Raw genomic sequence first — 23,615 nt, 5'->3', positions numbered from 1 at the left:
ATTCAGCCAGTTTCAGCTTGAGATGACCCTGAACAAGGGTGAGTTATGACCAATTTTTGGATTTCCAACATTGCAGCATCCTGGGGTCACATGATTAGGATTTCTTGTGTTCTCTGCTGGCTTCCCATAAGGAAATCATTGGGGAAGCCAGCAGGAAGTCAGAAGTTGCAGTCATGTAAGTTCCTCACTTAACACGTCCCTTGCTTAACTATGGCAACCAGACTTCTGGAACTGCTGTTGCTAAGCAGCACAGTCACATGACATTGTGCCTTATGACTGCATCACTTAACGACAGCAATTCTGATCCCAGCTGCCATTGTTAACTGAGGGCTAGCCTTATGGGGAATTGTAACTGAAACTCTAAGACTGCACAAGGCCTGAATATACTGCACTACCACTGTGAAGCGGTATATAAATCTAACTTGTTAATTGCTGTAACTTGTTAATCAAGGTTTGCTGCTGTGCTGGTTCAGACAAACCGCTAAGCCCAGAAGCTTATAAACCACAAGGGTTGCAGTAATACAATCTTAACTCAACCACATTCTGCTTTACTACAGTGAGTGTCCCTGGACAGGTTCAGGGAAGCCAAAAATAAACTAAATGCCCTACTTAATATGGTGCTTGCCGTTGTTAGTAGAGTAGAAGCAAGATACCATAGTTCAAGGTCCAAAAGATTGAGTGAGTTGGGGTGAAAAGGGGTGCAAATTCATCTCCCTTGCTCTAACCTCCAGAGAGAGGGGGTTACCGTATATACTCAAAATTAAATAAGAATTGCACTTCCCAAATTGGGCTCAGCTTATAAACAGATATGTACGGCAATACTTTTAAAAAGTACCCATATATCCTATACCAGGGGTAGGCGACCTTGGCTCTTTTATGACTGGTGGACTTCAACTCCCAGAATTCCTGAGCCAGCCATGCTGAGGGGAAAGGGAGAGGTTTCCAGGCTGAGCCATGCTGACTCAGGAATTCTGGGAGTTGAAGTCCACGAGTCATAAAAGAGCCGAGGTTGCCTACCCCTGTTCTATACACTCACATATAAGCCCAACCATAGATAATCCCTTGAATTTTTAATCAAGCTGCCGTGAAAATTGGATAATCCGTACATTACCCACAGATAGGCCAATTGTGAAAATTAAAACATTCAAACATTTTGAGGGTCGGCTTATCCTGAATGGATGCATTTTTCACAGTACAGGTACTTCTCGACTTACAACAGTTCATTTAGTGCAGTGGTTCTCAACCTGTGGGTCGGGACCCCATTTGGGGTCGAACGACCATTTCACGGGGGTCGCCAAACCACGCTGTCCGCCATTTTTTTCCCTTTTCCCTAGCTGTCCTACTCCCTCTTATTGGTGGCCACACCCATTTGGGGGTCACCACAACATGGGGAACTGTATTATGGGGTCACGGCATTAGAAAGGTTGAGAACCACTGATTTAGTGTTACAACAGCACCAAAAAAAATTATTTATGACCATTTTTCACACTTATGACCATTGCAGCCTCCTGACGGTCACAGGATCAAAATTCAGACGCTTGGCAACTGATTCATATTTATAATGGTTGCAATGTTGCAAGTCATATGATCCGCATTTGCGACTTTCTGACAAGCAAACTCAATGGGGAAAGCCAGATTCAACTTCACAACAGTGTTACTAATTTAACTTAACAACTGCAGTGATTCACTTAACAACTGTGGCAAGAAAGGTCGTAAAATGGAACAAAATCCACTTAACAACTGTCTTGCTTAGCAACGGAAATTTTGGGCTCAATTGCAGTTGTACGTCGAGGACTATCTGCATGTTGGTTAAAAAACCGAGAGTCAACTTAAACATGGATGGGCTTATACACAAGTATATAAGGTATCTCCTGGACCGTGGCTGTACAATAGGCTGGAAACTATTGCTCCTGTACATGTTTGGCCAGAAACAGCATGAATTGAATTCCTAGCTCAGCTTCACCCTCTGCCTTCTTGTGATGGACAGAAATAGCAGCATTGTTTCCTGTACACAAAATCAACCAGGGGAGAAATCTCTCTGTAGAGCAAGGGTCTTCAAACTTGGCCCTTTTATGACTTGTGGACTTCAACTCCCAGAATTCCTCAGCCAGGCATGCGTGCCTGGCTGAGGAATTCTGGGAATTGAAGTCCACAAGTCATAAAAGGGCCAAGTTTGAAGACCCCTGCTGTAGAGGCTCTGCTTGTCATACAGTTTTAACCTTTATGGGAATCTTGACACTTTTCCCCAAAAAACTTACACGCAGGAAGATGTCCCGTTGGAGTGGTTCAAACAAGTTCCGCCATTCTTGCAGGGCATCTGAGGACAAGATTCAGCTGGGGAAACAAAAACACCAAGAGAGGTTCAGAAAAGAGCTCTTGCCTTAATATTTGCAGATAGAAGTGTGTGTATCTGGGAGAATTAAATCCAGAGTACAAAATAAAACTATATCACTCAACAGATCGGATTTGGTTTTTTTGCCAAGTGTCAGAGCAAGGATCAGGTGGCCAGGTAATTGGTGTCAACGCTGCAAATACTGTATATTCTTGCTTTGACAATATGCAGAGCTGTCTGGTATTTTTAGAGTTAATGCAGAGCAGAAGAGGTTAAAGGGAAAGAGAGAGAGATGGCAGCTAATTTGGGGAGGGAACATGCTGATAATTTAATTGCTCACGGGAAGAGATTTTAGATCTTGGCATACCTCTGTTATGCCTGCGCCGACATTTTGTAACAATAAATGACTTTTAGGAAAATATGCCTGGAAGTTCTTTAAAGTGTTTCATTAGCCGGAACCATAACATCTGGTACTTTTGGATCCAGAGACAATGGACACAGAATAACAGAATAATAGGACTGGAAAGGATCTAGGGAGGTCTTATAATCCAACCCCCTGCTCAGGCAGAAGACTCTATACCAGGGGTGTCAAACTCAATTTCATTGAGGGCCACATCAGCATTGCGGTTGCCCTCAGGGGGCCGGGTGGGTATGGCCAGGGTGGGTGCGGCCTACTGGGTGGGCGTGCATGGAGTGGGTGTGGCCTACTGGGTGGGTGTGGCCAGCTTTACATTGTTCATGTCAAAGGTGCCTGTGGGGGCCTGGGCAGGAGTGGGATAAATCTGAGGGTCTCTGGCAGAAGGGGGTGGGACCAGGGCAAGTGCCAAGGCATGGTCCACTGGAGGAGCTTCACTGTTCCTCTCAGGCCATGCAGGGGGGGGCTTATGGAGCTAAGACTGAATACGTTTCAGCATAGATGGCCACCACAAAATTGAACATTGGTTCTCAGCTGGCCTGGGCCAGGGCCAAGGCAGAGGGGGCCATTTCCAGCATGGCTTCGCGGGCCACATGAAACCACTTCACGGGCCGCATCCGGCCCCTGGGCCTTTGTTTGACATGTCTGCCCTATACCATTCCAGACAAGTGGCAGTGCAGTCTTGATGAGAGTTGGACACCCCCTCCCCAGCCCAACTAAGAAATAATCTAGGAACACCCCAACTAAACTGGGTCAACAGCAGCCTGAGGCTAAAACAGCAAACACTTGACACACACAATGAGGAACCAGCTAGCAGCAATCAGGACACAACAATAAAAGTAATTAACACCTTTAGGCAAGAAAAAGGAACTAACAATAGTCACAAACCAGCAAATCAAGAAAGACAAATTTTAACTCACCAATTAGAAATGGTAAGTTTGTTACCAATCAGAAATGACAAGTTTGGAAACCACAAAAGAGTATAAAAACCCCTGTTTAAAGATCATTCTGTCTAGCTAGCCGGGGACTCGAGCTGAATTGTCACTCAACGCTGATCCTCGAAATTAAACCTCTTTCTGGTAGCTGGCTTCACGATCTATTTCTTCTGCACTGTGCCGTCAAGGGGACTCCCGGCTGGAAGGACCGAACGGGGGAGTTCCTCCCAACAATCTGGCGACCACGAAGGGACTTCCAGCTCACCCAGCCACCGGACCGGGCCCGGAAGAGTCATCACCCAGCCGGCAGCGGACACTTTGATCCGTGGGGAAGCCTCCTCGGACCCTGCCTGGTCGGCATCGGGTAGTAAAGGGAGTTTTTGAGTCTTACGCTCGAACAGCTACCAGGAAAGAGGGTAAGTGCCACCAAATTTAAATCTATTAGGTTAAAGTGTCTGGGGGAACGAAAGGAAGAATGCATGAGTGTGTGTGTGAGGCATCCTCCTCTTAGAATCAGCTGGAGCTCGCTCCCTCCGTGTGCCCTCTAGCCGCACCCCGACCTGCTGCTAGCTCTACTGGAGCCGTGACCGGCAGGATTCGGGAAAGCAAGGGGGGGGCATCGGAGCGTGAGACCTTCTGGTGAGAGAGGAGGACCGAGCGGGCAGAGAAAGAGAACCCTATTCTGGGTAAGCCAGGACCCCTTCTGCCAGTAAATATTAAAGCAGTAGCCCTGAGCGGAGGTGGCCGCTCACCTCCGAGACCTCGACTATATTGGGAAAGAAGTCTCGCAAGGAGACTTCGACTGTATTAGGAGAAAGAAGTCTCGCAAGGAGACTTCGACTGTATTAGGAGAAAGAAGTCTCGCAAGGAGACTTCGACTGTATTGGGAAAGAAGTCTCGCAAGGAGACTTCGACTGTATTGGGAAAGAAGTCTCGCAAGGAGACTTCGACTGTTAGTACCCTTTAACATTGAAAGGAAAACCCCGTTATAAAAGAATGGGGAGTTCCAATTCAAGGGCCGAAGTGGGTTTCCCAATTGAGAGCTTGCTCGAAGCCTGGGACAGGAATCAGCTTCCTGTCCAGGCTGGAATGAAGAAGAAGCGATTAGAGGAATTATGTAGGAAATGGGCTTTGCTTAAAGATGACCGCGGGAGACAAATTTGGCCTGAAGGTGGCACCCTAGAAATCAGAACACTAAAAGAACTTAGGTCAAGGATAGAGCCAACCCAACTACCATACTGGTATTGCTGGGCCGAACTGTCTAGACAGAGGAACCCGACCCAAGTCAACTTGGACCCCCAGCCTCCCTTAGATAACCCTGAACCGACCTTCATGGCCCCCTTGTTGAACAGGCCCATACCCGGGTGACCGAGGGGCCAGACAGGACACATTTTAATCCATACCCCTTTCTCCCCGTCCGATTTGGTTGTTTGGAAAAAGGATACTGCCACCTTTCGTGCGGATCCTCAAACCGTTATAGAGACCATAAAGTCTATTGTAGACACTCACAATTGGATTTTGCTGCTTCTGGTCTTTCCTAGCCGCAGAAAGGATCTGTTTAATTGGCAGAACCTGGACAGCATGGGGGTTGGCCAGAGCACAGAACCTTTTGTTAGGGAAAACGGAGAGACTGTGTGAAAATGAAATGGAATGAGTCAATGAAAGAATTGGATTTGGGCAACTAGCTGGTAAGGCCCTGTAAGCAATGCAAAGTTAGGAAAGAAGTCTCACAAGGAGACTTTGACTGTAGAGTGTATGAAAGAAAGATAGACTTTGCTTAGGGCCTTGCTGGGAAACCAATTTGGCTAAATAAAGGTACTTAAAAGGGAAAATAAGAAATAGTGATTCTCTCTCTCTCTCTCTCTCTCTCTCTCTCTTCTCTATGCAACCACATGGTATGTTTAAAATGTGTGCCTTCCCTAACTTGAGTTATCTGAAATTTATGGTGGGAATGACTAGGATGTGTAAAACTAAGACTTCTGTTCTCTTGTCTTTGTGTATATATGTTTGTCAAAGTCTGTGCATGAGAGATAAATGTGACTGTTAACTGTTTCAAATCCAAAGGAAAAAGAATTTTAAATTCTGCTAGAAATTCTGCTTAAAATAAGCCACAAAAAGGAAATACCTCACTCTGTTTGTCTGGCCAACAAACAGAATGAAGAAAAAGAATTGTGTTTGTTTGTTTGTTTTTCTCTGTCTCTGTGTATGCTCAAGAACAGCCTTAAGTTACTAGGAGGGATTGCTTTAAGTTTATCTGTTGGAAAAGTTTCACTTGCATTTACTGTATCTGTTTTATCTATCTTTTTCCTGAAAAATGTGTGTCTATCTACAAGAGCCTTTTGAAGCTCAAGTCTGCTTGTGTGGGGAAATAATTTTCCTAAGTTACTTTTCTTATCCTATCACTTACTGGTGAAACTACTATGAAACTTTTCTGAAACAAATAAGCATTTTCTAATCTCTAAAATAATGTGGTCTATTTTAGAATAAATGTTCTCCTACCCTTGGCAAGTTGCACATCTTAAAATATTAGGCTTTTAAAATTATTTGGAGTTTTCAGCATTTTCAAACTGCCTGCAAGCTACCCCCCCTTCCAATTCTTTTCCTGCCCTTTGTTCTCCATACCTTTTGTCTGCCTCTCCTGGTAGAGTCCACCCAGAAAGCGGGGGGGGGGGGGAAGACCTTGTTCTTGTATCTTTCAGCCCTGAAACCCTCTTGCAAGCCTTTGGAAGCAGAACACACAGACCCAGATGCTGCCTCCTTCCATTTGAGCCATGGAATTGAGTTTTGAATCCAGCCATCCACTAAAAAGCCACCATGCAATCTAAGTGGAACATCTTTCCAAGTCCTACCATTTACCCAGATGCCTGTGAGAGCTGCAGAAGGAAGCAGTCCTGGAGCCACTGATGCCATGTGAAGCCTCAGAAGAGAAAATTAGACTGTGGGGGGAGGGTGGAAACTCATTGTAAACTTTTCTTTCTTGCCCCATTTGTATTGTAACAAGCCAGTTGAATGTATTAATGGAGAGATGGCATTTAGAAATAGGTGGCAGAACAAGTACTGAACACCTTGGACTTCTATCTGGTGGGAGGGAAAATTTATCCAGAATGTTTGTGTTGACTATTTTGTAAAAGTAGCTGCACATACATGCACACACACACAGACACCATTCAGAATCACACTTGAGTCTATCCCCTCCACCTACCTTTAGTGAAGTTCCCCAGGCTGATTTTTGCTCTGTTGTACCAAAGCTTTGAGGGATCAACTTCCAACAGATAACAAGGGGGAGGGAACTAGGCCCCCTCAGGTGATTTGCAATTCATATGCCATGACTAAGGAAGCAATAGAAAAAATCCCAAACTTATGCCCTGAATATTTTGCACTGTTGAGCTCAGATTGGGATTCCTAGAACTCATTATGTGCAATTTAAAGAAAATTTAATAGCCTGGCAGTTGGGCATTACAAACCTGGATGCACTGAATTAAGAGTTAAGGCAGGAAACAACCCTTGAAACTGGGCAGCCAGTGGTCATGTACTAAGGAGAACCATGGCTGTGAAGAATTTTGGGGGGTATGCAAACCTGACTGGAAGCTAAAGGTGACATCCAACATTTAAGAGAACTAGCACAAAACATTGGGCACAACCAGTCATCCTGGAACCTTTCCTGGCTCTTTTCATGGTTACCAGACTTCCATTGGTTGAAAATTCTTATTGGTAGTATAATCACAGTCATAATAGGTGGAGCCCTCCTTTGTTGCCTATGCCAATTAATTCCTTTGGGGTTAAAATGCCTAAAGGTCTGCACAACTCTCATCAGAAGCAAGGGACAGAGCAAGAAAGATATCTCTCATGATGTGCCAAATTGATCATCACTACCGTATATATGAACCAGTTGGGCTAATCACTGATACATCAGTGATAGCCCAAAATGGGGGAATTGATGAGAGTTGGACACCCCCTCCCCAGCCCAACTAAGAAATAATCTAGGAACACCCCAACTAAACTGGGTCAACAGCAACCTGAGGCTAAAACAGCAAACACTTGACACACACAATGAGGACCCAGCTAGCAGCAATCAGGACACAACAATAAAAGTAATTAACACCTTTTAGGCAAGAAAAATGAACTAACAATAGTCACAAACCAGCAAATCAAGAAAGACAAATTTTAACTCACCAATTAGAAATGGTAAGTTTGTTACCAATCAGAAATGACAAGTTTGGAAACCACAAAAGGGTATAAAAACCACTGTTTAAAGATCACTCTGTCTAGCTAGCCGGGGACTCGAGCTGAATTGTCACTCAACGCTGATCCTCGAAATAAAACCTCTTTCTGGTAGCTGGCTTCACAATCTATTTCTTCTGCGCTGCACCGTCAAGGGGAATCCCGGCTGGAAGGACCGAACGGGGGAGTTCCTCCCAACAGTCTCTTCTTGAAAACTTCCAGTGCTGAAGCAGCCACAACTTCTAAAGGCAAGACATTCCATTGGTTAATTGTTCTCACTGTCAGGAAATTTCACCTTAGTTCTCGGTTAGTTCTCTCTTTGGTTAGTTTGAATCGATTGTTGCTTGTCTTGCTTTCTGGTTCTTTGGAAAATAAGTTGACCGCCCCCCTCTTCTTTGTGGCAGCCCCTCAAATATTAGAATAGTGCTATCATGTCATCCTAGTCCTTCTTTTCTTTAGACTAGACATGACCCAATTTCTGAAAGTGTTCTTCACATGTTTTAGCCACCAATCTCCTAATAATCTTTGTTTTTCTTCTCTGTACTCTTTCTAGAGTCCCAACATCTTTTTATATTGTGGCGACCAAAACTGGATGCAGTATTTCAAGTGTGGCCTTACCAAGGCATTGTAAAGTGGTATTAACACTTCACCTGATCTTGATTCTTTCCCTCTGTTCATGCAGGACTATGTACACACCAGTAAATTATTAGCATCAGTAAACAGTACACAGACTGAAATGCATTACATAAAAAGCATACATACCAAGCAAGGTAATATCCTAATTTCTTTTAGGCTATTAAGAACGCCTTAATAATGACAGCAGAGACACCACAATGGGTACTGTACCTAATGCTACAGTAGTGGCCAAAATTGTGAAAACCTTTTGGGAAAAGTGTATTTTTGAGGTTTGATGGCTAAAACACCACTTTTTTTTTGGAGTAGTACCATAAAATTGTATATCAAGGGAAAGATAATTCAATTAAAAATGTAATGCAACGAAGTTTGTTCAATTATCTGTACTGTATTCTATGAAAAGTTATAGCCAAATAACCAGAAAAAGGAAGCACAACTTGCTTAGGTTGATATCAGGTAGCTTTCTTTCATCTGATTGCAGCCCATGAGCATTAATGTTTAGAGCAGTGGTTCTTTACCTGGGCGATATTGCCCCCCAGGGGCGATTTCATTTTTCAGGGGGGCGATGGAACGAAAAAGAGCGACACAGGGCGAAGGAATGAAAAGAGGGTGATATGGGGGCGATGGAGCGAGAGGTTTTGGGGACACTTTTGAGACTTTTTTGTACAGTGAATCACTGTATATCTGTCGTACGAAAAACATCAGATCGAATGTGTATTTTCAAATGTTCCTCCAGTTAGCTTCAGTACAGAACACCGTACATATGTGAATACGCATCGCTTATCTTCATGCATGTTGTGCAGCAGCCTCTACCCATACAGTGGCGCGCCACTGGCCAGAATATGGGAGATATGGGAAAAAGACTGGAAATAAATTATTTTATTGATATGTCCTGATGACAATTTTAAAGAAAACAAAAAAAGTGTTTGCATAAATTGAAGAATTATTTCCTATGTTGCGATTGAGAGGTTATGTTGGGGGAGGGGGGGTGATGACAACTTCCTCATTGGCTCAAGGGGGTGATTCATTCAAAAAGGTTAAGAACCACTGGTTTAGAGAGCCAATCAGGTGTCATCTTGTTTTGGCAATGAGCCAATCAGATCACAGTAGGATTTAGTTATTGATGTCATATATTGAAGCTGAGAGGAGGACATTTGTCAGTGTGTTATGTGATGGCTATCAAGTTGGTTGGGTTTTTTGGTGTTCTTTCATTTAGTGAGCTTGTAAAACATAATGAAATTAAAGTAATGGTGCAAAGAATTGACTGGTTGTCCAGAAAGCAATGTAAAATAGTATTATTAAGTGAGCAAGGCTAGAGTTATAAAGAAATTAGAAGAAAAATTGGTGGAAACTTAACCAAAGGTGGCACTTCTACTGTACACTTTTCCCAAAAGGTTTCCACAATTTTGGCCACTACTGTAGGTTCCATACAGAAGTCCTTAACTCAGTGGTTCTCAACCTGTGGGTCGGGACCCCATTTGGGGTCGAACGACCATTTCATGGGGGTCGCCAAACCATGCTGTCCACCATTTTGTTCCCTTTTCCCTAGCTGTCCTACTCCCTCTTATTGGTGGCCACACCCACTTGGGGGTCACCACAACATGGGGAACTGTATTATGGAGTCACAGCATTAGAAAGGTTGAGAACCATTGCCCTAACTAATAAGAATAATTCTGCAGATTTTATCAAAGCCTGACATCATGATGTCATGGGCCTGCTATGGTTAGGAGACTGCAAGATCTGACCTTGACTGGCTGGCATGTAATGTTGGGAAAGGAATCAAAAGTGTAAGACTTCAGAATAACAGAGCTGGAAGGGACCTTGGAGGTCTTCTAGTCCAGCCACCTGCTCAAGCAGGAGAGCCTATGCCAGGGGTAGGCAACCTCGGCTCTTTTATGACAGCTGGCTCAGGAATTCTGGGAGTTGAAGTCCATGAGTCATAAAAGAGCCGAGGTTGTTTATCCCTGGCCTATGCCATTCCAGACAAGTGACTGCCCAATCTCTTCTTAAAAACCTCCATTGATGAAGCACCTACAACTTCTGAATTAATTGTCCTAACTGTCAGAAAATTTCTCTTTACTTCTAGGTTACCCTGATTCCTCCCCCTTCTACTTTATTCAGTAAACAAAAGGGGGGGAGGAAAACTACGCAGGCTGGCTTAGAATGAGCTCTAAACTTCTAGACCAGTGTTTCTCAACCTTGACAATTTTAAGGCATGTGGACTTCAACTCCCAGAATTCCACAGCCAGCATTGCTGGCTGTGGAATTCTGGGAGTTGAAGTCCACATGCCTTAAAATTGTCAAGGTTGAGAACATTGTTCTAGACTTTTCTTAATATGAAGGAAAATCAAAATTTGTCATTAAATTCCTAGAAATAACAATGGCCTTCAGGACTGCTACTACAGATGTTGACAGGCTCAGTTAGACTTCATTCTTCTTTCGTTCATGGAAAAATCTGTAGGGGCCCAATAAGATCACATGATCCTCAGGATGAAGAATGATGAATACAAGCACATTTCCTGCAGCCAGAAATCTAGCATGTCTAAGAGGAAGGTTTAAATCTAGCCGGAATGATATTTTTCCCCAAGAGATTTCCTGTACCCGTGCAAAAAGGAATTATTAACTTATTCATTTTGCCTGCCTCGGAGATCAGACAAATGATCTTCTTAAAAACCTCTAGTGTTTTTTTGCAGCCTTTTGTGAGAAATAAAGAGGGAATGTATTGTTAAGCTTTAGAACCAACATGTGTAGGTAGAAGGAATCAAGTTGTGTCTCTTGGTGTGTCAACAAAAATAAGGTTTCTGCCCACAAAATTACATTATGGGAAACTGAAACCTCTTTGTGGCTAAACATGCAACACTCCCCATTTCCGTTGCAAATGATGACAGAGGTTGTTCCTTTTCTTCCCCCCCTTTTAAAAAGTGGATAACATTCGTTTTTCTAACTTTAAAATGACAGTAAATTTTGCAAAAAACCGCAGCCCAATTTTAGCAACCGTTCCTCATATGTTTTAGCCTCCAGCCTCCTAATTTTCTGAGTGTGGTTTTACTAAGCTTACTAAGTGACATTAATACTTCACATGAACTTAATTCTATCCTTCTGTTACTGCAACGTAGGATTGCATTGGATTTTTTGGCTGCCACCGCACATTACAAACTCATATTTAAGTGCTGCAGATGAAAGAGTACAGAGAAGAGCAACAAAGATGATTAGGGGACTGGAGGCTAAAACATATAAGGAAGGGTTGCTAGAATTGGGTATGTCTAGTTTAACGAAGAGAAAGACAAGGGGGGACATGATAGCAGTATTCCAATATCTCAGGGGCTGCCATAAAGAAGAGGGAATCAAGCTATTTTCCAAAGCACCTGAAGGCAGGACAAGAAGCAACGGGTGGAAACTAATCAAGGAGAGAAGCAAACTAGAACTAAGGAGAAACTTCCTGACAGTGAGAACAATTAATCAGTGGAACAACCTGCCTCCAGAAGCAGTAAATGCTCCAACACTGGAAGTTTTTAAGAAGAGACTGGACAGCCATTTGTCCGAAATGGTGTAGGGTTACCTGCCTGAGCAGGGGGTTGGACTAGATGACCTCCAAGGTCCCTTCCAACTTTACTACTACTATTATTATAATGGTGCACTGATGAAGTTAGTAGTCTAGGTAATGAAACGTCTTCAAGAAAACAACCAAGCCCAAAGATCACCAAGGACCCCTCACTTCAATTCCGAGCTATGATTATTCTCTCATCCTGAGCTTTTCAGTGCTAAAGGAGTGCTTTTGCCTTTAAACAGACAACGCCACAACTGTTTTCTGATGAGGGGATTCTGAATGAACATCATCCACAGGAGGTAGCCCTCAACTTATAGCCATTCGTTTAGCGATCGTTCGAAGTTATAAAAACTCTGAGAAAAGTTATTTACAACCGAACTTCACACTTAGAACTGTCAAAGCATCCCCCATCTGCCTTACTGTGCAACAAACCATAATAATATCATATTATAATAATTGATAATTATAATTATAACAAATTATAATTATCAATTATAATTCAAAGACCAGCAAATAGAAATAGAATGACAGTGACAAAAGAAAGCAAAAGTAGTACCAATAATAATATGAGCCTTGGGTGCAATCTCAAAACATCTGGAGCATCACTTGAATGCCATCGGCATTGACAAAATCCCCATCAGTCAATTGCAAAAGGCAGCTTCACTTGGAACAGCTTATATCCTACGATGTTGTCTTTAACACCAGCAAAAATTAACATCTGTCTATCCCAGATCCCTGGGAAAGATTCATTGGGTAGATAAAATTGCCAAACTGAGTTTAAACATCTGGCTGTCTGTGTGTCAAACCATCACAATATCAATATTTTGAATTCCAAAACGTTGCAACTATCCAAGAGAACAGAAGGATTTAAACTTCACAAGAAAGCAAGAAGAATGTGCTGCTCTGTATGTTTTGTTAAGAAGAACATTTCAGAAACAACGAAGGATCACCCCAATATCCTTTTTCAGGTTGCTCAGTTCCATATCCTTCCAAATACTTTTTTTATCTAGCAAGCAGATGCACAATTCTACACAAGTCTTTGCTCATACAGAGAGGTGGACTGCCATCCATGACATTTATACAATAACAACTGTGCCAGTCCACAAGTTACCATAAAACGGTTAACAATGGAGAGACCCAGCAAGCTCTTTGTAGACATTAGGACTAGAAAACACAGATAACACACACACACACACACACACACACACACACACACACACACAAAACCTGCTGAAAAACTGCATTGAAACTGCTCCAAAGTCTGATGAGATATTAGCAGCTAAAATCTGATGATGTGCATACAATATACTTAAACCGTGATATTCTTAATATTCTAGAAGTCCCTCAAGATCTGGTTATGTCATTCACACAAGGGATTCCCAGGAAACAGAGATAGCCTTCGATGGCTCCATAGCAAGGTACTCATTATATATTATTATATTGCCTGCTTTTACATGATGTCATTATTTGATTGCTGTACGCCGCCCAGAGTTACAATTTTTATGAGATGACCGGCTATATAAATTAGATAAAGTCATAAATAAAACAACCAGATCAGATCGGATCAAGATTTATTGGTTTTATTTTTGCAGAATACTAATCTTGATTATTTAATTAAGTAATTAATATGCCACTTATCTCACTGTTGAGCAAGTCTAGGCGTCCCGTGACATCATAAAAACAAGAATATAAATACACTGAAACTTTAAGCCTTAAGAATTAAGAAAAATTGGGTAGACTAGAAACCAGGAAACAGACAGGGTGGTTAGTTTTTCTGGTGGCAGGAAATCAGCCCTTAAGATGAGTTTAGGCTTCAGGGTATTGGACAGACCCAGAAAATGAGATGATTCATTAAGGATGCTATGGAAAGCCTACACATACAAAATCTACAATCTATTCCATTCTATGTATGTTCCTCATTTTAACTTACCTCCAGCAAACGGGATCAGCATGAGCAGTAGCAATGGTTTCATCCTCCTTTAGATCCCTCTTCCACACCCTCATCACTCTTCCCAACACCTAGGAGAGGACCTGGGAGGCAGAATCCAGGTGCCCAAAAAAGCGGGGTCAAACTGAAGCTAGGGCTGTGAATGACGCTATTAGAGTGAGCACCCCGGGGGAGCACCCCAGTTTCTTCAGACACAACCTATGATTCTGGGTGACACCCCATCGCTGCCCTCCCTTTAAAAAGAACAAGACACATCCTGCCGTTTCTGTTCTCCATTGTCGAAGATTTCCTGCCCCACACAATGCCTGGGACGGGAAAGATTTCCTGTTACCCAGGGCGCTGTTGTCAACAGTGGACAAAGGGTGGGAATGGCTAGGGTGGGTGGCTGATGAGGAAGAAGGGAACATTAGCCAAGGAACAAAAGCAGAGTAGAATAGTAGTAAAAGGTGTTGTACTGTACTGACGTTGGAAACAGGGGTACGAACTGTATTCAGGGCAAGGAGGTGGGCAAAGGGTATGGAGGTGATGAAGTGATGAAGAGCTGAGCTCAACTCATGGGGGATGCATCCAGCTCAACCAAATCTTCTCGTTCGTCAGGGCTCCTTGTGATGGTTCTTCTGGTGTGATCTCTGCTGGCATGATGTTCCTTGTAACGTTTCTTGTGGAAAACTGGATTTCTAAGCAGCATCTCAGAAGTCACTCAAGGATTTGGTGGAATGTTGTTGTTTTTTTTAAACTCCTGCTGCCACTTTAAGACACTTGGCTCAACTTGGCAACTTTAAGATGTCTGGACTTCAACAACCAGCTGGGGAATTCTGGGCATTGAAGTCCACACATCTTAAAGATGTCAAGTTTGAAAAACATTACTCTAAGACAGGGCTTTTCAACCAGTGATATGGGTACCACCTGTGGTACATTGGCACCTGGCAGGTGGTAGGCGACCATCCTAGAAAAGTGGTAGCAGGGGAGGGGAATGAGCTGAACCGGGGGCAGCACCGCACAAGCCTGAGCGAGAGATGGCTGGAGCTGCAGGGCTGTCAGAGCTCAGTGGAAGCGCCAGGATCAGCGCCAGGCTCTAGCTGGAAAGCGGCACTGATCTTGGCACTTCTGTTGAGCCCAGAAGAAGCGCCAATCAGCTGGAATGTTGCAGCATCTTCAGGGTCTTGTGATTTACATTCAGATGCTTGGCAACTAATTCATATTTATGACGGTCACAATATCCCAGAGTCATGTGAAGTGACCAAAACCTGCTGCAACCACCCAGCAGACGGGGGGAATAAAAACCACACACCCCCACCCCACCCCTGCTGCCAGTCCTCAACAGAAATGCTCACCACAATGAAAACCTCGGACAGGAGAAAGAGCACCACCGTGTGGGCAGGCAGGTGTCTTGCTCGGCTGTGCCTTGGGGGACACTTTTTTCAGTGCCATTGTGACTTCGAACAGTCACTAAGCGAACTGTTGTAAGTCGAGGACTACCTGTACTTTATCATTTTTTTCCTTTTGGGGGGGGTCATCAAGTTTTTGACACCTTGCTAGGCGACTGGTGGTACTCGGATGTTGCCATATCCTAAAAGTGGTACAATGGGTGAAAAGATTGAAAAGCCCTGCTCTAAGAATTCTCCACCAAGTCTTTCTGTTGCCTTACTTCCAAGCCATCTAAGGCTTGACGTCTCTGCTTTTCACAGTTTGCTGCCACCAATTCCTAAGAAGTTAACTGACCTGCTTAGTACTTGAAAAGAAGGCCGCTAGGAAATCACCTGTCCATAGGGTAGATTGGAAAGTTGAACACACATTCTAGAACAGGGGTTCTCAACCTTGGCAACTTTAAGACTTGTGGACTTCAACTCCCAGAATTCCTCAGCCAGCTTTGCTGGCTGAGGAATTCTGGGAGTTGAAGTCCACAAGTCTTAAAGTTGCCAAGGTTGAGAACCCCTGTTCTAGAAGAAGGGAAAGGCACATTAATTCCATATTGGATGGGTGGGGGAGAGAACCCACATAGAGTCACTAGGAGTTGGTTGGGCTCTAAAAATATAATAATTATTTAGCGTTTTCACTCTTAACTCTCCTGTATCAAAAGTTTGCTATTCTGTCAAATCTAAACACTCATTTGATAGGGGCAGAAAAACTGCCTGGAATAACACACTAGGTCTTACTACAATTTGACTGTGTAGGCTGCTTGAAATCAGATCATGCGATAGAATAGAGAATAGCAGAGTTGGAAGGGACCTTGGAGGTCTTCTAGTCCAGCCCCCTGCTCGGGCAAGAAACCCTACTATTTCAGACAAATGGCTGTCCAGTCTCTTCTTAAAAACCTGCAGTGTTGGAACAAATACAACTTTTGGAGGCAAGCGGTTCCACTGGTTAGAATAGAGTAACAGAGTTGGAAGGGATGTTGGAGGTCTTCTAGTCCAACCCCTGCTCAGGCAGAAAACCCTACACCATTTCAGACAAATGGCTGTCCAGTCTCTTCTTAAAAACTTCCAGTGTTGGAGCACCCACAAGCTGCTTTACTGGTTAATTGTTCTCACTGTTAGGAAATTTCTCCTTAGTTCCAGATTGCTTCTCTCCTTGATTAGTTTCCATCCATTGCTTCTTGTTCAGCCTTCGGGTGCTTTGGAGAATAGCTTGACTCCCTCTTTTTTGTGGCAGCCCCTGAGATACAGGAAAACTGCTATCATGTCACCCCCTCGTCCTTCTCTTCATTAAACCAGATATTCCCCATTCCAGCAACTGTTCTTTGTATGTTTTAGCTTCCAATCCCCTAATCATCTTTGTTGCTCCTCCCTGCATTCTTTCTAGAATCTCAATATCTTGTTTATATTGTGATCAAAATTGAATGCAATATTCCAGTGTGGTCTTATAATCCCTTCTCTCTGTTATAGCTGAGATTACTATGCAGTTTTTCTAAATTGGTAGATTTGTGCATATTATGAATAGTGTTACTGTTATCCCAAAGGAAGTTTCGCTAATCTTCATCAAACACCTAGCTAGCCTGAACACAGAAATAGGTCTTTTAAGCCTGCCAGAAGACCAGCAGGACTGCGACCAGTTTAATCTGCAGTTGGATGATATTCCCCAGGGCGGGCTACCCCGTACTATGTTACTTACAGTTCCAGTATAATTTCACATCTGGGAAAATAATCATGTGCTTCTTTCCAAAGCTTTCACCATTTGTCATTTGGAAGCAAGACACGGGGTGTGGACAAGTGCTTAAGAAGCTACCCAAAATTGCTCCAGACTCCTTATCTCTAGTAACTGTCCAACAGGGAGAGCCAGCATCTTCTGTAGTTGAGGGATATCCGGTCTTATCTTCAAAGCAGAACAAGCTGACTTTTGTCTAGTCCCCAATTCCAAGATAAAACAGAAGCTCGGATAAACAGGAAGAGATGTGTTTTGCTATTGAAACAAATACATATTTCTACAACCCCTCCCCCCCGAAAAAAACCAGTGGCTATGCTGAGGGTCAGACAAGGTAACTGATCCGAGGCAGCAAGGCTGGTAATGAAGAAATATGGTGTATTTTTTTTTCCTGAACCCTGCCTTTATGCTCCTTATTGTGGATTTCAATTCTAAATCAAATCCATTCTGAAACATTTCGGTTGCTCAGCATCGAGTTCCAACTGATATACAGGTAGTCCTTCATTTGCAGCCCCAATTTCTGTTGCTAAGTGAGACAGATGTTAGGTAAATTTCACTCCATTTTATGACCTTTCTTGCAGCAGTGGTTAAGTGAACCATGGCAGTTGTTAAATTAGTAACCCGGCTATTAATCTGGCTTCCCCATTGACTTTGCCTGTCAGAAGGTCACAAAATGGATCCCCTCGCCTTGGGGCACTGCACCGCAACTGTCGTGAATAGGAGCCAGTTGCCAAGCATCCTGATTTTGATCACGTGACCCTGGGGGATGCTGCAACAGTTGTTAAGGGTGAAAAACGGTCGTAAGTCACTTTTTTCACTGCCGTTGTAACTTTGAACGGTCACCAAATACCGTAAGTAAAAAGCAAAGGAGAAAAGATTGTGTTAAAATGTGCACTGACATGTGCCCTGAGCTGGTTTCAGAGGAAATACACTCCAATACATACAATTGGTCATAAAAGCCCTTATAATTTGTTATGACTATGAACTGACTTTGCAACCTGAATTGCTGTTTCCAGTTCTGCAGTTCTAGGGTGCAAGAACTCAGAGTATTGGATTCATTAGTTATACTTATCTAATCAACTGAGTCATCTGAGAGCAGCACAGTCTGAAACGTCAGGAGGCAAGACATCCCCCAAAGCACCTGAAAGCAGAACAAGAAGCAACAGATGGCAACTAATCAAGGAGAGAAGCCACCTGGAATTAAGGAGAAACTTCCTAACAGTGAGGAGAATTAATCAAGATCAGGTGCAATGTTAATACCACTTTATAATGCCTTGATGAGCCAACACAGTGCTGGGCTGCATTAACAGAGAGATAGAATCTAGATCACGTGAAGTATTAATACCACTCTACCATGTCTTGGTAAGGCCACACTTGGAATACTGCATCCAGTTTTGGTCACCATGATATAAAAAAGATGTTGAGACTCTAGAAAGAATACAGAGAAGAGCAACAAAGATGGTTAGGGGACTGGAGGCTAAAACATTTAAAGAACGGTTGCTGGAATTGGGTATGTCTAGTTTAATGAAAGGAAGGACTATGGGCAGTGGTGGGATTCAGCCAGTTCGCACCAGTTCAATAGAACCGGTAGCTATTTTTTTTTTTTTTTTTTTGTTACCCAGGCCCAGAATGGACTTCCAGAAGCGGCATCCAAACATATATGAATTCCACCACTGACTACGGGTGACGTGATAGTAATGTTCCAGTATCTCAGGGGCTGTCATAAAGAAGAGAGGATCAATCTATTCTTCATAGCACCTGAAGGCTGAACAAGAAGCAATAGATGGAAACTAATCAAGGAGAGAAGCAATCTGGAATTTTGGTCACCCTATCACAAAAAAGATGTTGAGAGCTTGGAAAAAACTCAGAGAAGAGCAAAGCAACTAAAAATTATCAAACGCCTGGAAACTAAAACATATGAAGAACAGCTGCAGGACTTGGGTCTGGCTAGTCTAAAGAAAAAAAGAAACAGGGGGGATATGATAGTAATATTCCAGTATTTGAGGGGCTGCCACAAGGAAGATGGGGTCATGTTATTCACCAAAGCACCAGAGGGAAGGATGAGAGACAATGGTTGGAAACTGAACAAAGAGCTGAGGTGGCGCAGCAGTTAGGGTGCAGTACTGTAGGCCACTTTAGCTGACTGTGTTCAGCAGGTCAGCGGTTCAAATCTCACTGGCTCAAGGTTGACTCAGCCTTCCATCCTTCCGAGGTAGGTAAAATGAGGACCCAGATTGTTGGGGGCAATGTAAATATATATATATACATTGCTTACTGGTGTACACCGTGTGTGCTCCATCGTTGGAGATTTTTGGGAGGAGGCTGGACAGTCACTTGTCTGAGATGGTATAGATTAACCTGCTTGAGCAGGGGGCAGGACTAGAAGACCTTCAAGGTCCCTTCCAGCTCCTATTCTATTCTATTCTATTCTATTCTATTCTATTCTATTCTATTCTATTCTATTCTATTCTATTCTATTCCATTTCACTCCATTCCACTCCACTCCACTCCACTCCACTCCATTCCATTCCATTCCATTCCATTCCATTCTATTCTATTCCATTCCATTCTATTCTATTCTATTCTATTCTATATTGTAGGGCCATTTCAGTGATTATTATTATTCTTGTGCCATATCCGTTATCGGACCTTGGCGATCATGTTATAATATAACACGTTATAATAATATAATATGTTATAACAGTTATAACAGAGAGCTTTAGCGACCCTGAGGCGCCCTCTGCTGGATCTAGACGGAATCCTGCAGTTCCAATTCTGAGATTGGATTCTCCCCTTCTTCACTTCCTTCTGTTAGCACAGCAGCCTTTTCACCACATGGTTGACCGTGCAGAGGATGAGGAGAATGAGGAAGAGCACTTTTGGGGTGCAGGAGATGGTTATCCACAACCACTCTCACACTTTAATGGGAGTAGACACGAGGGAGAGGGCCAGATTGAGGGTCTGGTGGGCAACTTGTACAAGTTAGACACTTTTATACGCAGGAGCGCGAAACTGAAATCAGATCACATTGATCTCAAGTCACAAAGGCAGTGCTGGCTGAGAGTTATGGAACTTCAATTTCAAGTGTACTTCAAGGACACTGCAAGTTTCGGAGGGCGGGCCCAGTAATGCAGGGAGTTCTCATTTAGTGACCACAACTGGGATCAGCCACTGCGTTGCTACGTAAAGTGATTGCTAAGTAAAACTGCTACTCTGCTTCTTTTTTTATATATATAGAAGTTTTTTATTCATTTTTTCAATACACACTGTTATGTTCTGGGCCTGCTCAGGAAGCTGCAGAAGGCCCGGGCAGACCACGTGGTTGCCTAGGACAAGACAGGCTGTCTCCAGCCTTGTGGGCATGTGCAAGGCAGGAGATTAGCCTTGCAATGATTGGTTGATGCTGTCCTTGCAAGGAGAGTATAAAAGGCCTGTGCCATTTTGTTTGCTGTTCTGTTGGTGATTTTGAATAAAGAAGACTCACTTTTGCTTCTCTGCTTCATCTCAATGCCTTTTCATCGAGAACAGAACACACACAGTAGTAATTTTTCAACCAACGTATTGTCTGAGTTTACATGCATATATATATTTAATTCCTAATCCTTTCTTCTTTCCTAGGCCAGCGGTAGGCAACCTTGGCTCTTTTATGACTCGTGGACTTCAACTCCCAGAATTCCTGAGCCAGCCATGCTGAGGGGAAAGAAAGAGGTTTCCAAGCTGAGCCATGCTGGCTCAGGAATTCTGGGAGTTGAAGTCCACGAGTCATAAAAAAGTCAAGGTTGCCTACCCCTGCCCTATCCAATGGTAAAATCAGTCCCAGGTTTGATAATAGTTCGTTTCTTCTTTTTCTTTCAGTCTCATAGTCAATCTGTCCATCTCTGCGCATTCTAGTATTTTTTTAATTATTTCTTCATCTGATGGTATTCCTTTTACTTTTCCAGTGTTGCGCAAATATAATTCTTGCCGCTGTTGTAACATGCAAAGTCAAGTATAAGCTTTGTTTATTAGTCTTTTTTGGCATTATACCTAATAAAAAAAAGTTCAGGTTTAAAATCAGCATGTTCTCCTAACATCTTTTCTAGCCAAGTATGTATCTTTTTCCAATAATAGCTACTGTGCTTCTTGTCTCACTTCAGGTTTCCTTTGCTTTCTAGCCATGCGAGGATAAGTGGGTGCAGTTGCTCTTTCATTATTGTCATAAGTGTAAGTGGTTGCTAAGCAAGGCGGACTGCTTTTGGTTAAAACGGAATCTTCGGAGAGGAGGAACCGTATAAATGCACAAGCGTGGAAAGAGCTTTACTTGGAAAGGATCACTGAATTCTCATAAAAGGATCCACACAGGGGATGAACTGTATAAATGCACAGGGCGTGGAAAGTCCTTCAAATATTACACCTTTACTTGTCATAATGGGATCCACGCAGGGAAAATTAAAAACGCATGAAAAGTGGAACAAGCTTCACTGAGAATAAAAAGCTTACTTCTCATAAAAAGATGCACACAGGAAAACCATATGAATCCCTGGAATTTGAATATTCGAAATATTTTCAAATAAACTACCCTCCCTGACCCGCTTTTCCCCCCATCCTGACCAGTATCTGCCAAGCCTCTTATGAATCCCTCTGATCTGCATTCTCATACACAGCCTCACACTCTCGTGCACCTACTTTGACCCACACTGCGCCTCTTATGCACTCGCTGGAACTCTTGCGCAACCATGACACTATCAACTGACTTGGGGAACTCCAGGAATAACAGAATCACAGAGTTGGAAGGGACCTTGGGGGTCATCTAGTCCATCCCCCTGCTCAGGCAGGAAACCCTATACCATTTCAGACAAATGGCTGTCCAATCTCTTCTTAAAAACTTCCAGTGTTGGAGCATTCACCGCTTCTGGAGGCAGGTTGTTCCACTGGTTAATTGTTCTCACTGAAAGGAAGTTTTCCTTAGTTCTAGGTTGCTTCTCTCCTTGATTAGTTTCCATCCGTTGCTTCTTGTCCTGCCTTCAGGCGCTTTGGAGAATAGCTTGACTCCCTTTTCTTTGTGGCAGCCCCTGAGATATTGGAAGACTGCTGTCATGTCTCCCCTCGTCCTTCTCTTCATTAAACTAGACATACCCAATTCCAGCAACTTCTCTGTACTCTTTCTAGAGTCTCAACATCTTTTTTACATCGTGGTGACCAAAACTGGATGCAGTATTCCAAGTGTGGCCTTACCAAAGCATTGTAAAGTGGTATTAAACACTTCACGTGATCTTGATTCTATCCCTCTTTTAATGCAGCCTAGAACTGTGTTGGCTTTTTTGGTATCTGCAGCACATTGCTGGCTTTTAGAAAGTTTTCTTTGAAAGTAAACAGGCTTAATTTTAAAGCTAAAGCTTTTCCCAGTTGCCAGAGCCTTTCAGTCTAGAATTGCAACATTGTGACATGTGACACACCTGAGGCAGCTTAAAAAAAAAAAAAAAGCGGAGTTTGTGTTTCTTGCTTTGCACTTGATTCCTGTGTCTTTAAGGGTACAGGGAAGAGATTGGGGGGGGGGGTGCATTCTTACTACACTGTGGAAAGAGCTCAGAAGGGAAAGAGGAAGAAAGGCTGACCAGCTAGCTCAGGAGTTTACAAACTTAGCAACTTTAAGGCCTGTGGACTTCAACTCCCAGAATTCCTCAACCAGCCATGAGGGCCGAGGAATTCTGGGAGTTGAAGTCCACAAGTGTTAAAAGAGCCAAGTTTGTCAGCTAAATTCACAGCAACTCTGGATGTGTAAAAAGAATACCATTTTTCAAGCGCAGAGTATTTCTAAAAGAATAAAAACCGAGGGGACGCCAATTTAACAATCCTCTGAATTCTGAACAGTGCAAATTCAAGTAGGCCCAAAGAGTGCTGTTGTATTTTTTATTTTGGGGGGGGGGTATAGACAGTAAAAAGGCAGGTAAACATCCTGATTACAGGTAGTCCTCGATTTACAACTACAATTTAGCCTGCATTTTGTTGCTAAGTTGTTAAGTGAGTGCTGCTTCTTTTTACGACCTTTCTTGGCATCGTTGTTAAGTGAATCATTGCAGTTGTTAAGCTTCTGAATTTTGATCCCAGGACCATGAGGATGCTGCAACACTCATAAATGGGGAAACCGTTATAGATCTTTTTTTTTCCCTGCCAAAGTAACATTGAATGGCCAATATATAAATTATTGTAAGCTGAGGACTACCTGTATACAAAATGTTTCAAAGAGGAAAATATTTTTTTTAATAAAAAATTTTTATTTTCCATTTATCCAACATAGTTATACAGCAAAATTCACTTTACAAAATAAAATAAATTCATAATCATAACCATAACTATAGGTGCCACTTGCTCCTTCCCCCCAAGCTGCATCCACCCTCCCTAATACCTTCCTTACTTCCCTCCTCTTTCTCTCCTCCCCTCACTACTCTCTTCCCCTCCCCTTC

General features: G+C 43.0%; 1 protein-coding gene across 1 annotated transcript in view; it reads right to left on the bottom strand.

Moving 5' to 3' along the window:
* The window catches only part of NOTCH4 (notch receptor 4), a 61,894-nt gene extending 47,613 nt beyond the window's left edge, over positions 1-14,281 (bottom strand). The window contains exons 1-2 of the mRNA XM_039336570.1: positions 14,014-14,281; positions 2,259-2,334 (exon numbers count right to left, since the gene is read on the bottom strand). Coding sequence (XP_039192504.1) covers positions 2,259-2,334; positions 14,014-14,056 — 119 coding nt within the window. The 5' untranslated portion in view covers positions 14,057-14,281. The remainder of the gene's footprint in view (positions 1-2,258; positions 2,335-14,013) is intronic.
* Positions 14,282-23,615: the final 9,334 nt, after the last annotated feature.

The sequence above is a fragment of the Crotalus tigris genome, unplaced genomic scaffold, assembly GCF_016545835.1.
Source record: "Crotalus tigris isolate CLP2741 ecotype Arizona unplaced genomic scaffold, ASM1654583v1 scf7180000017666.379230911805:20528666, whole genome shotgun sequence".
Lineage (NCBI taxonomy): Eukaryota > Metazoa > Chordata > Lepidosauria > Squamata > Viperidae > Crotalus > Crotalus tigris.
The sequence above is the reverse complement of the archived record's forward strand: the minus strand, read 5'-3'. Positions and strand labels throughout refer to the sequence as shown.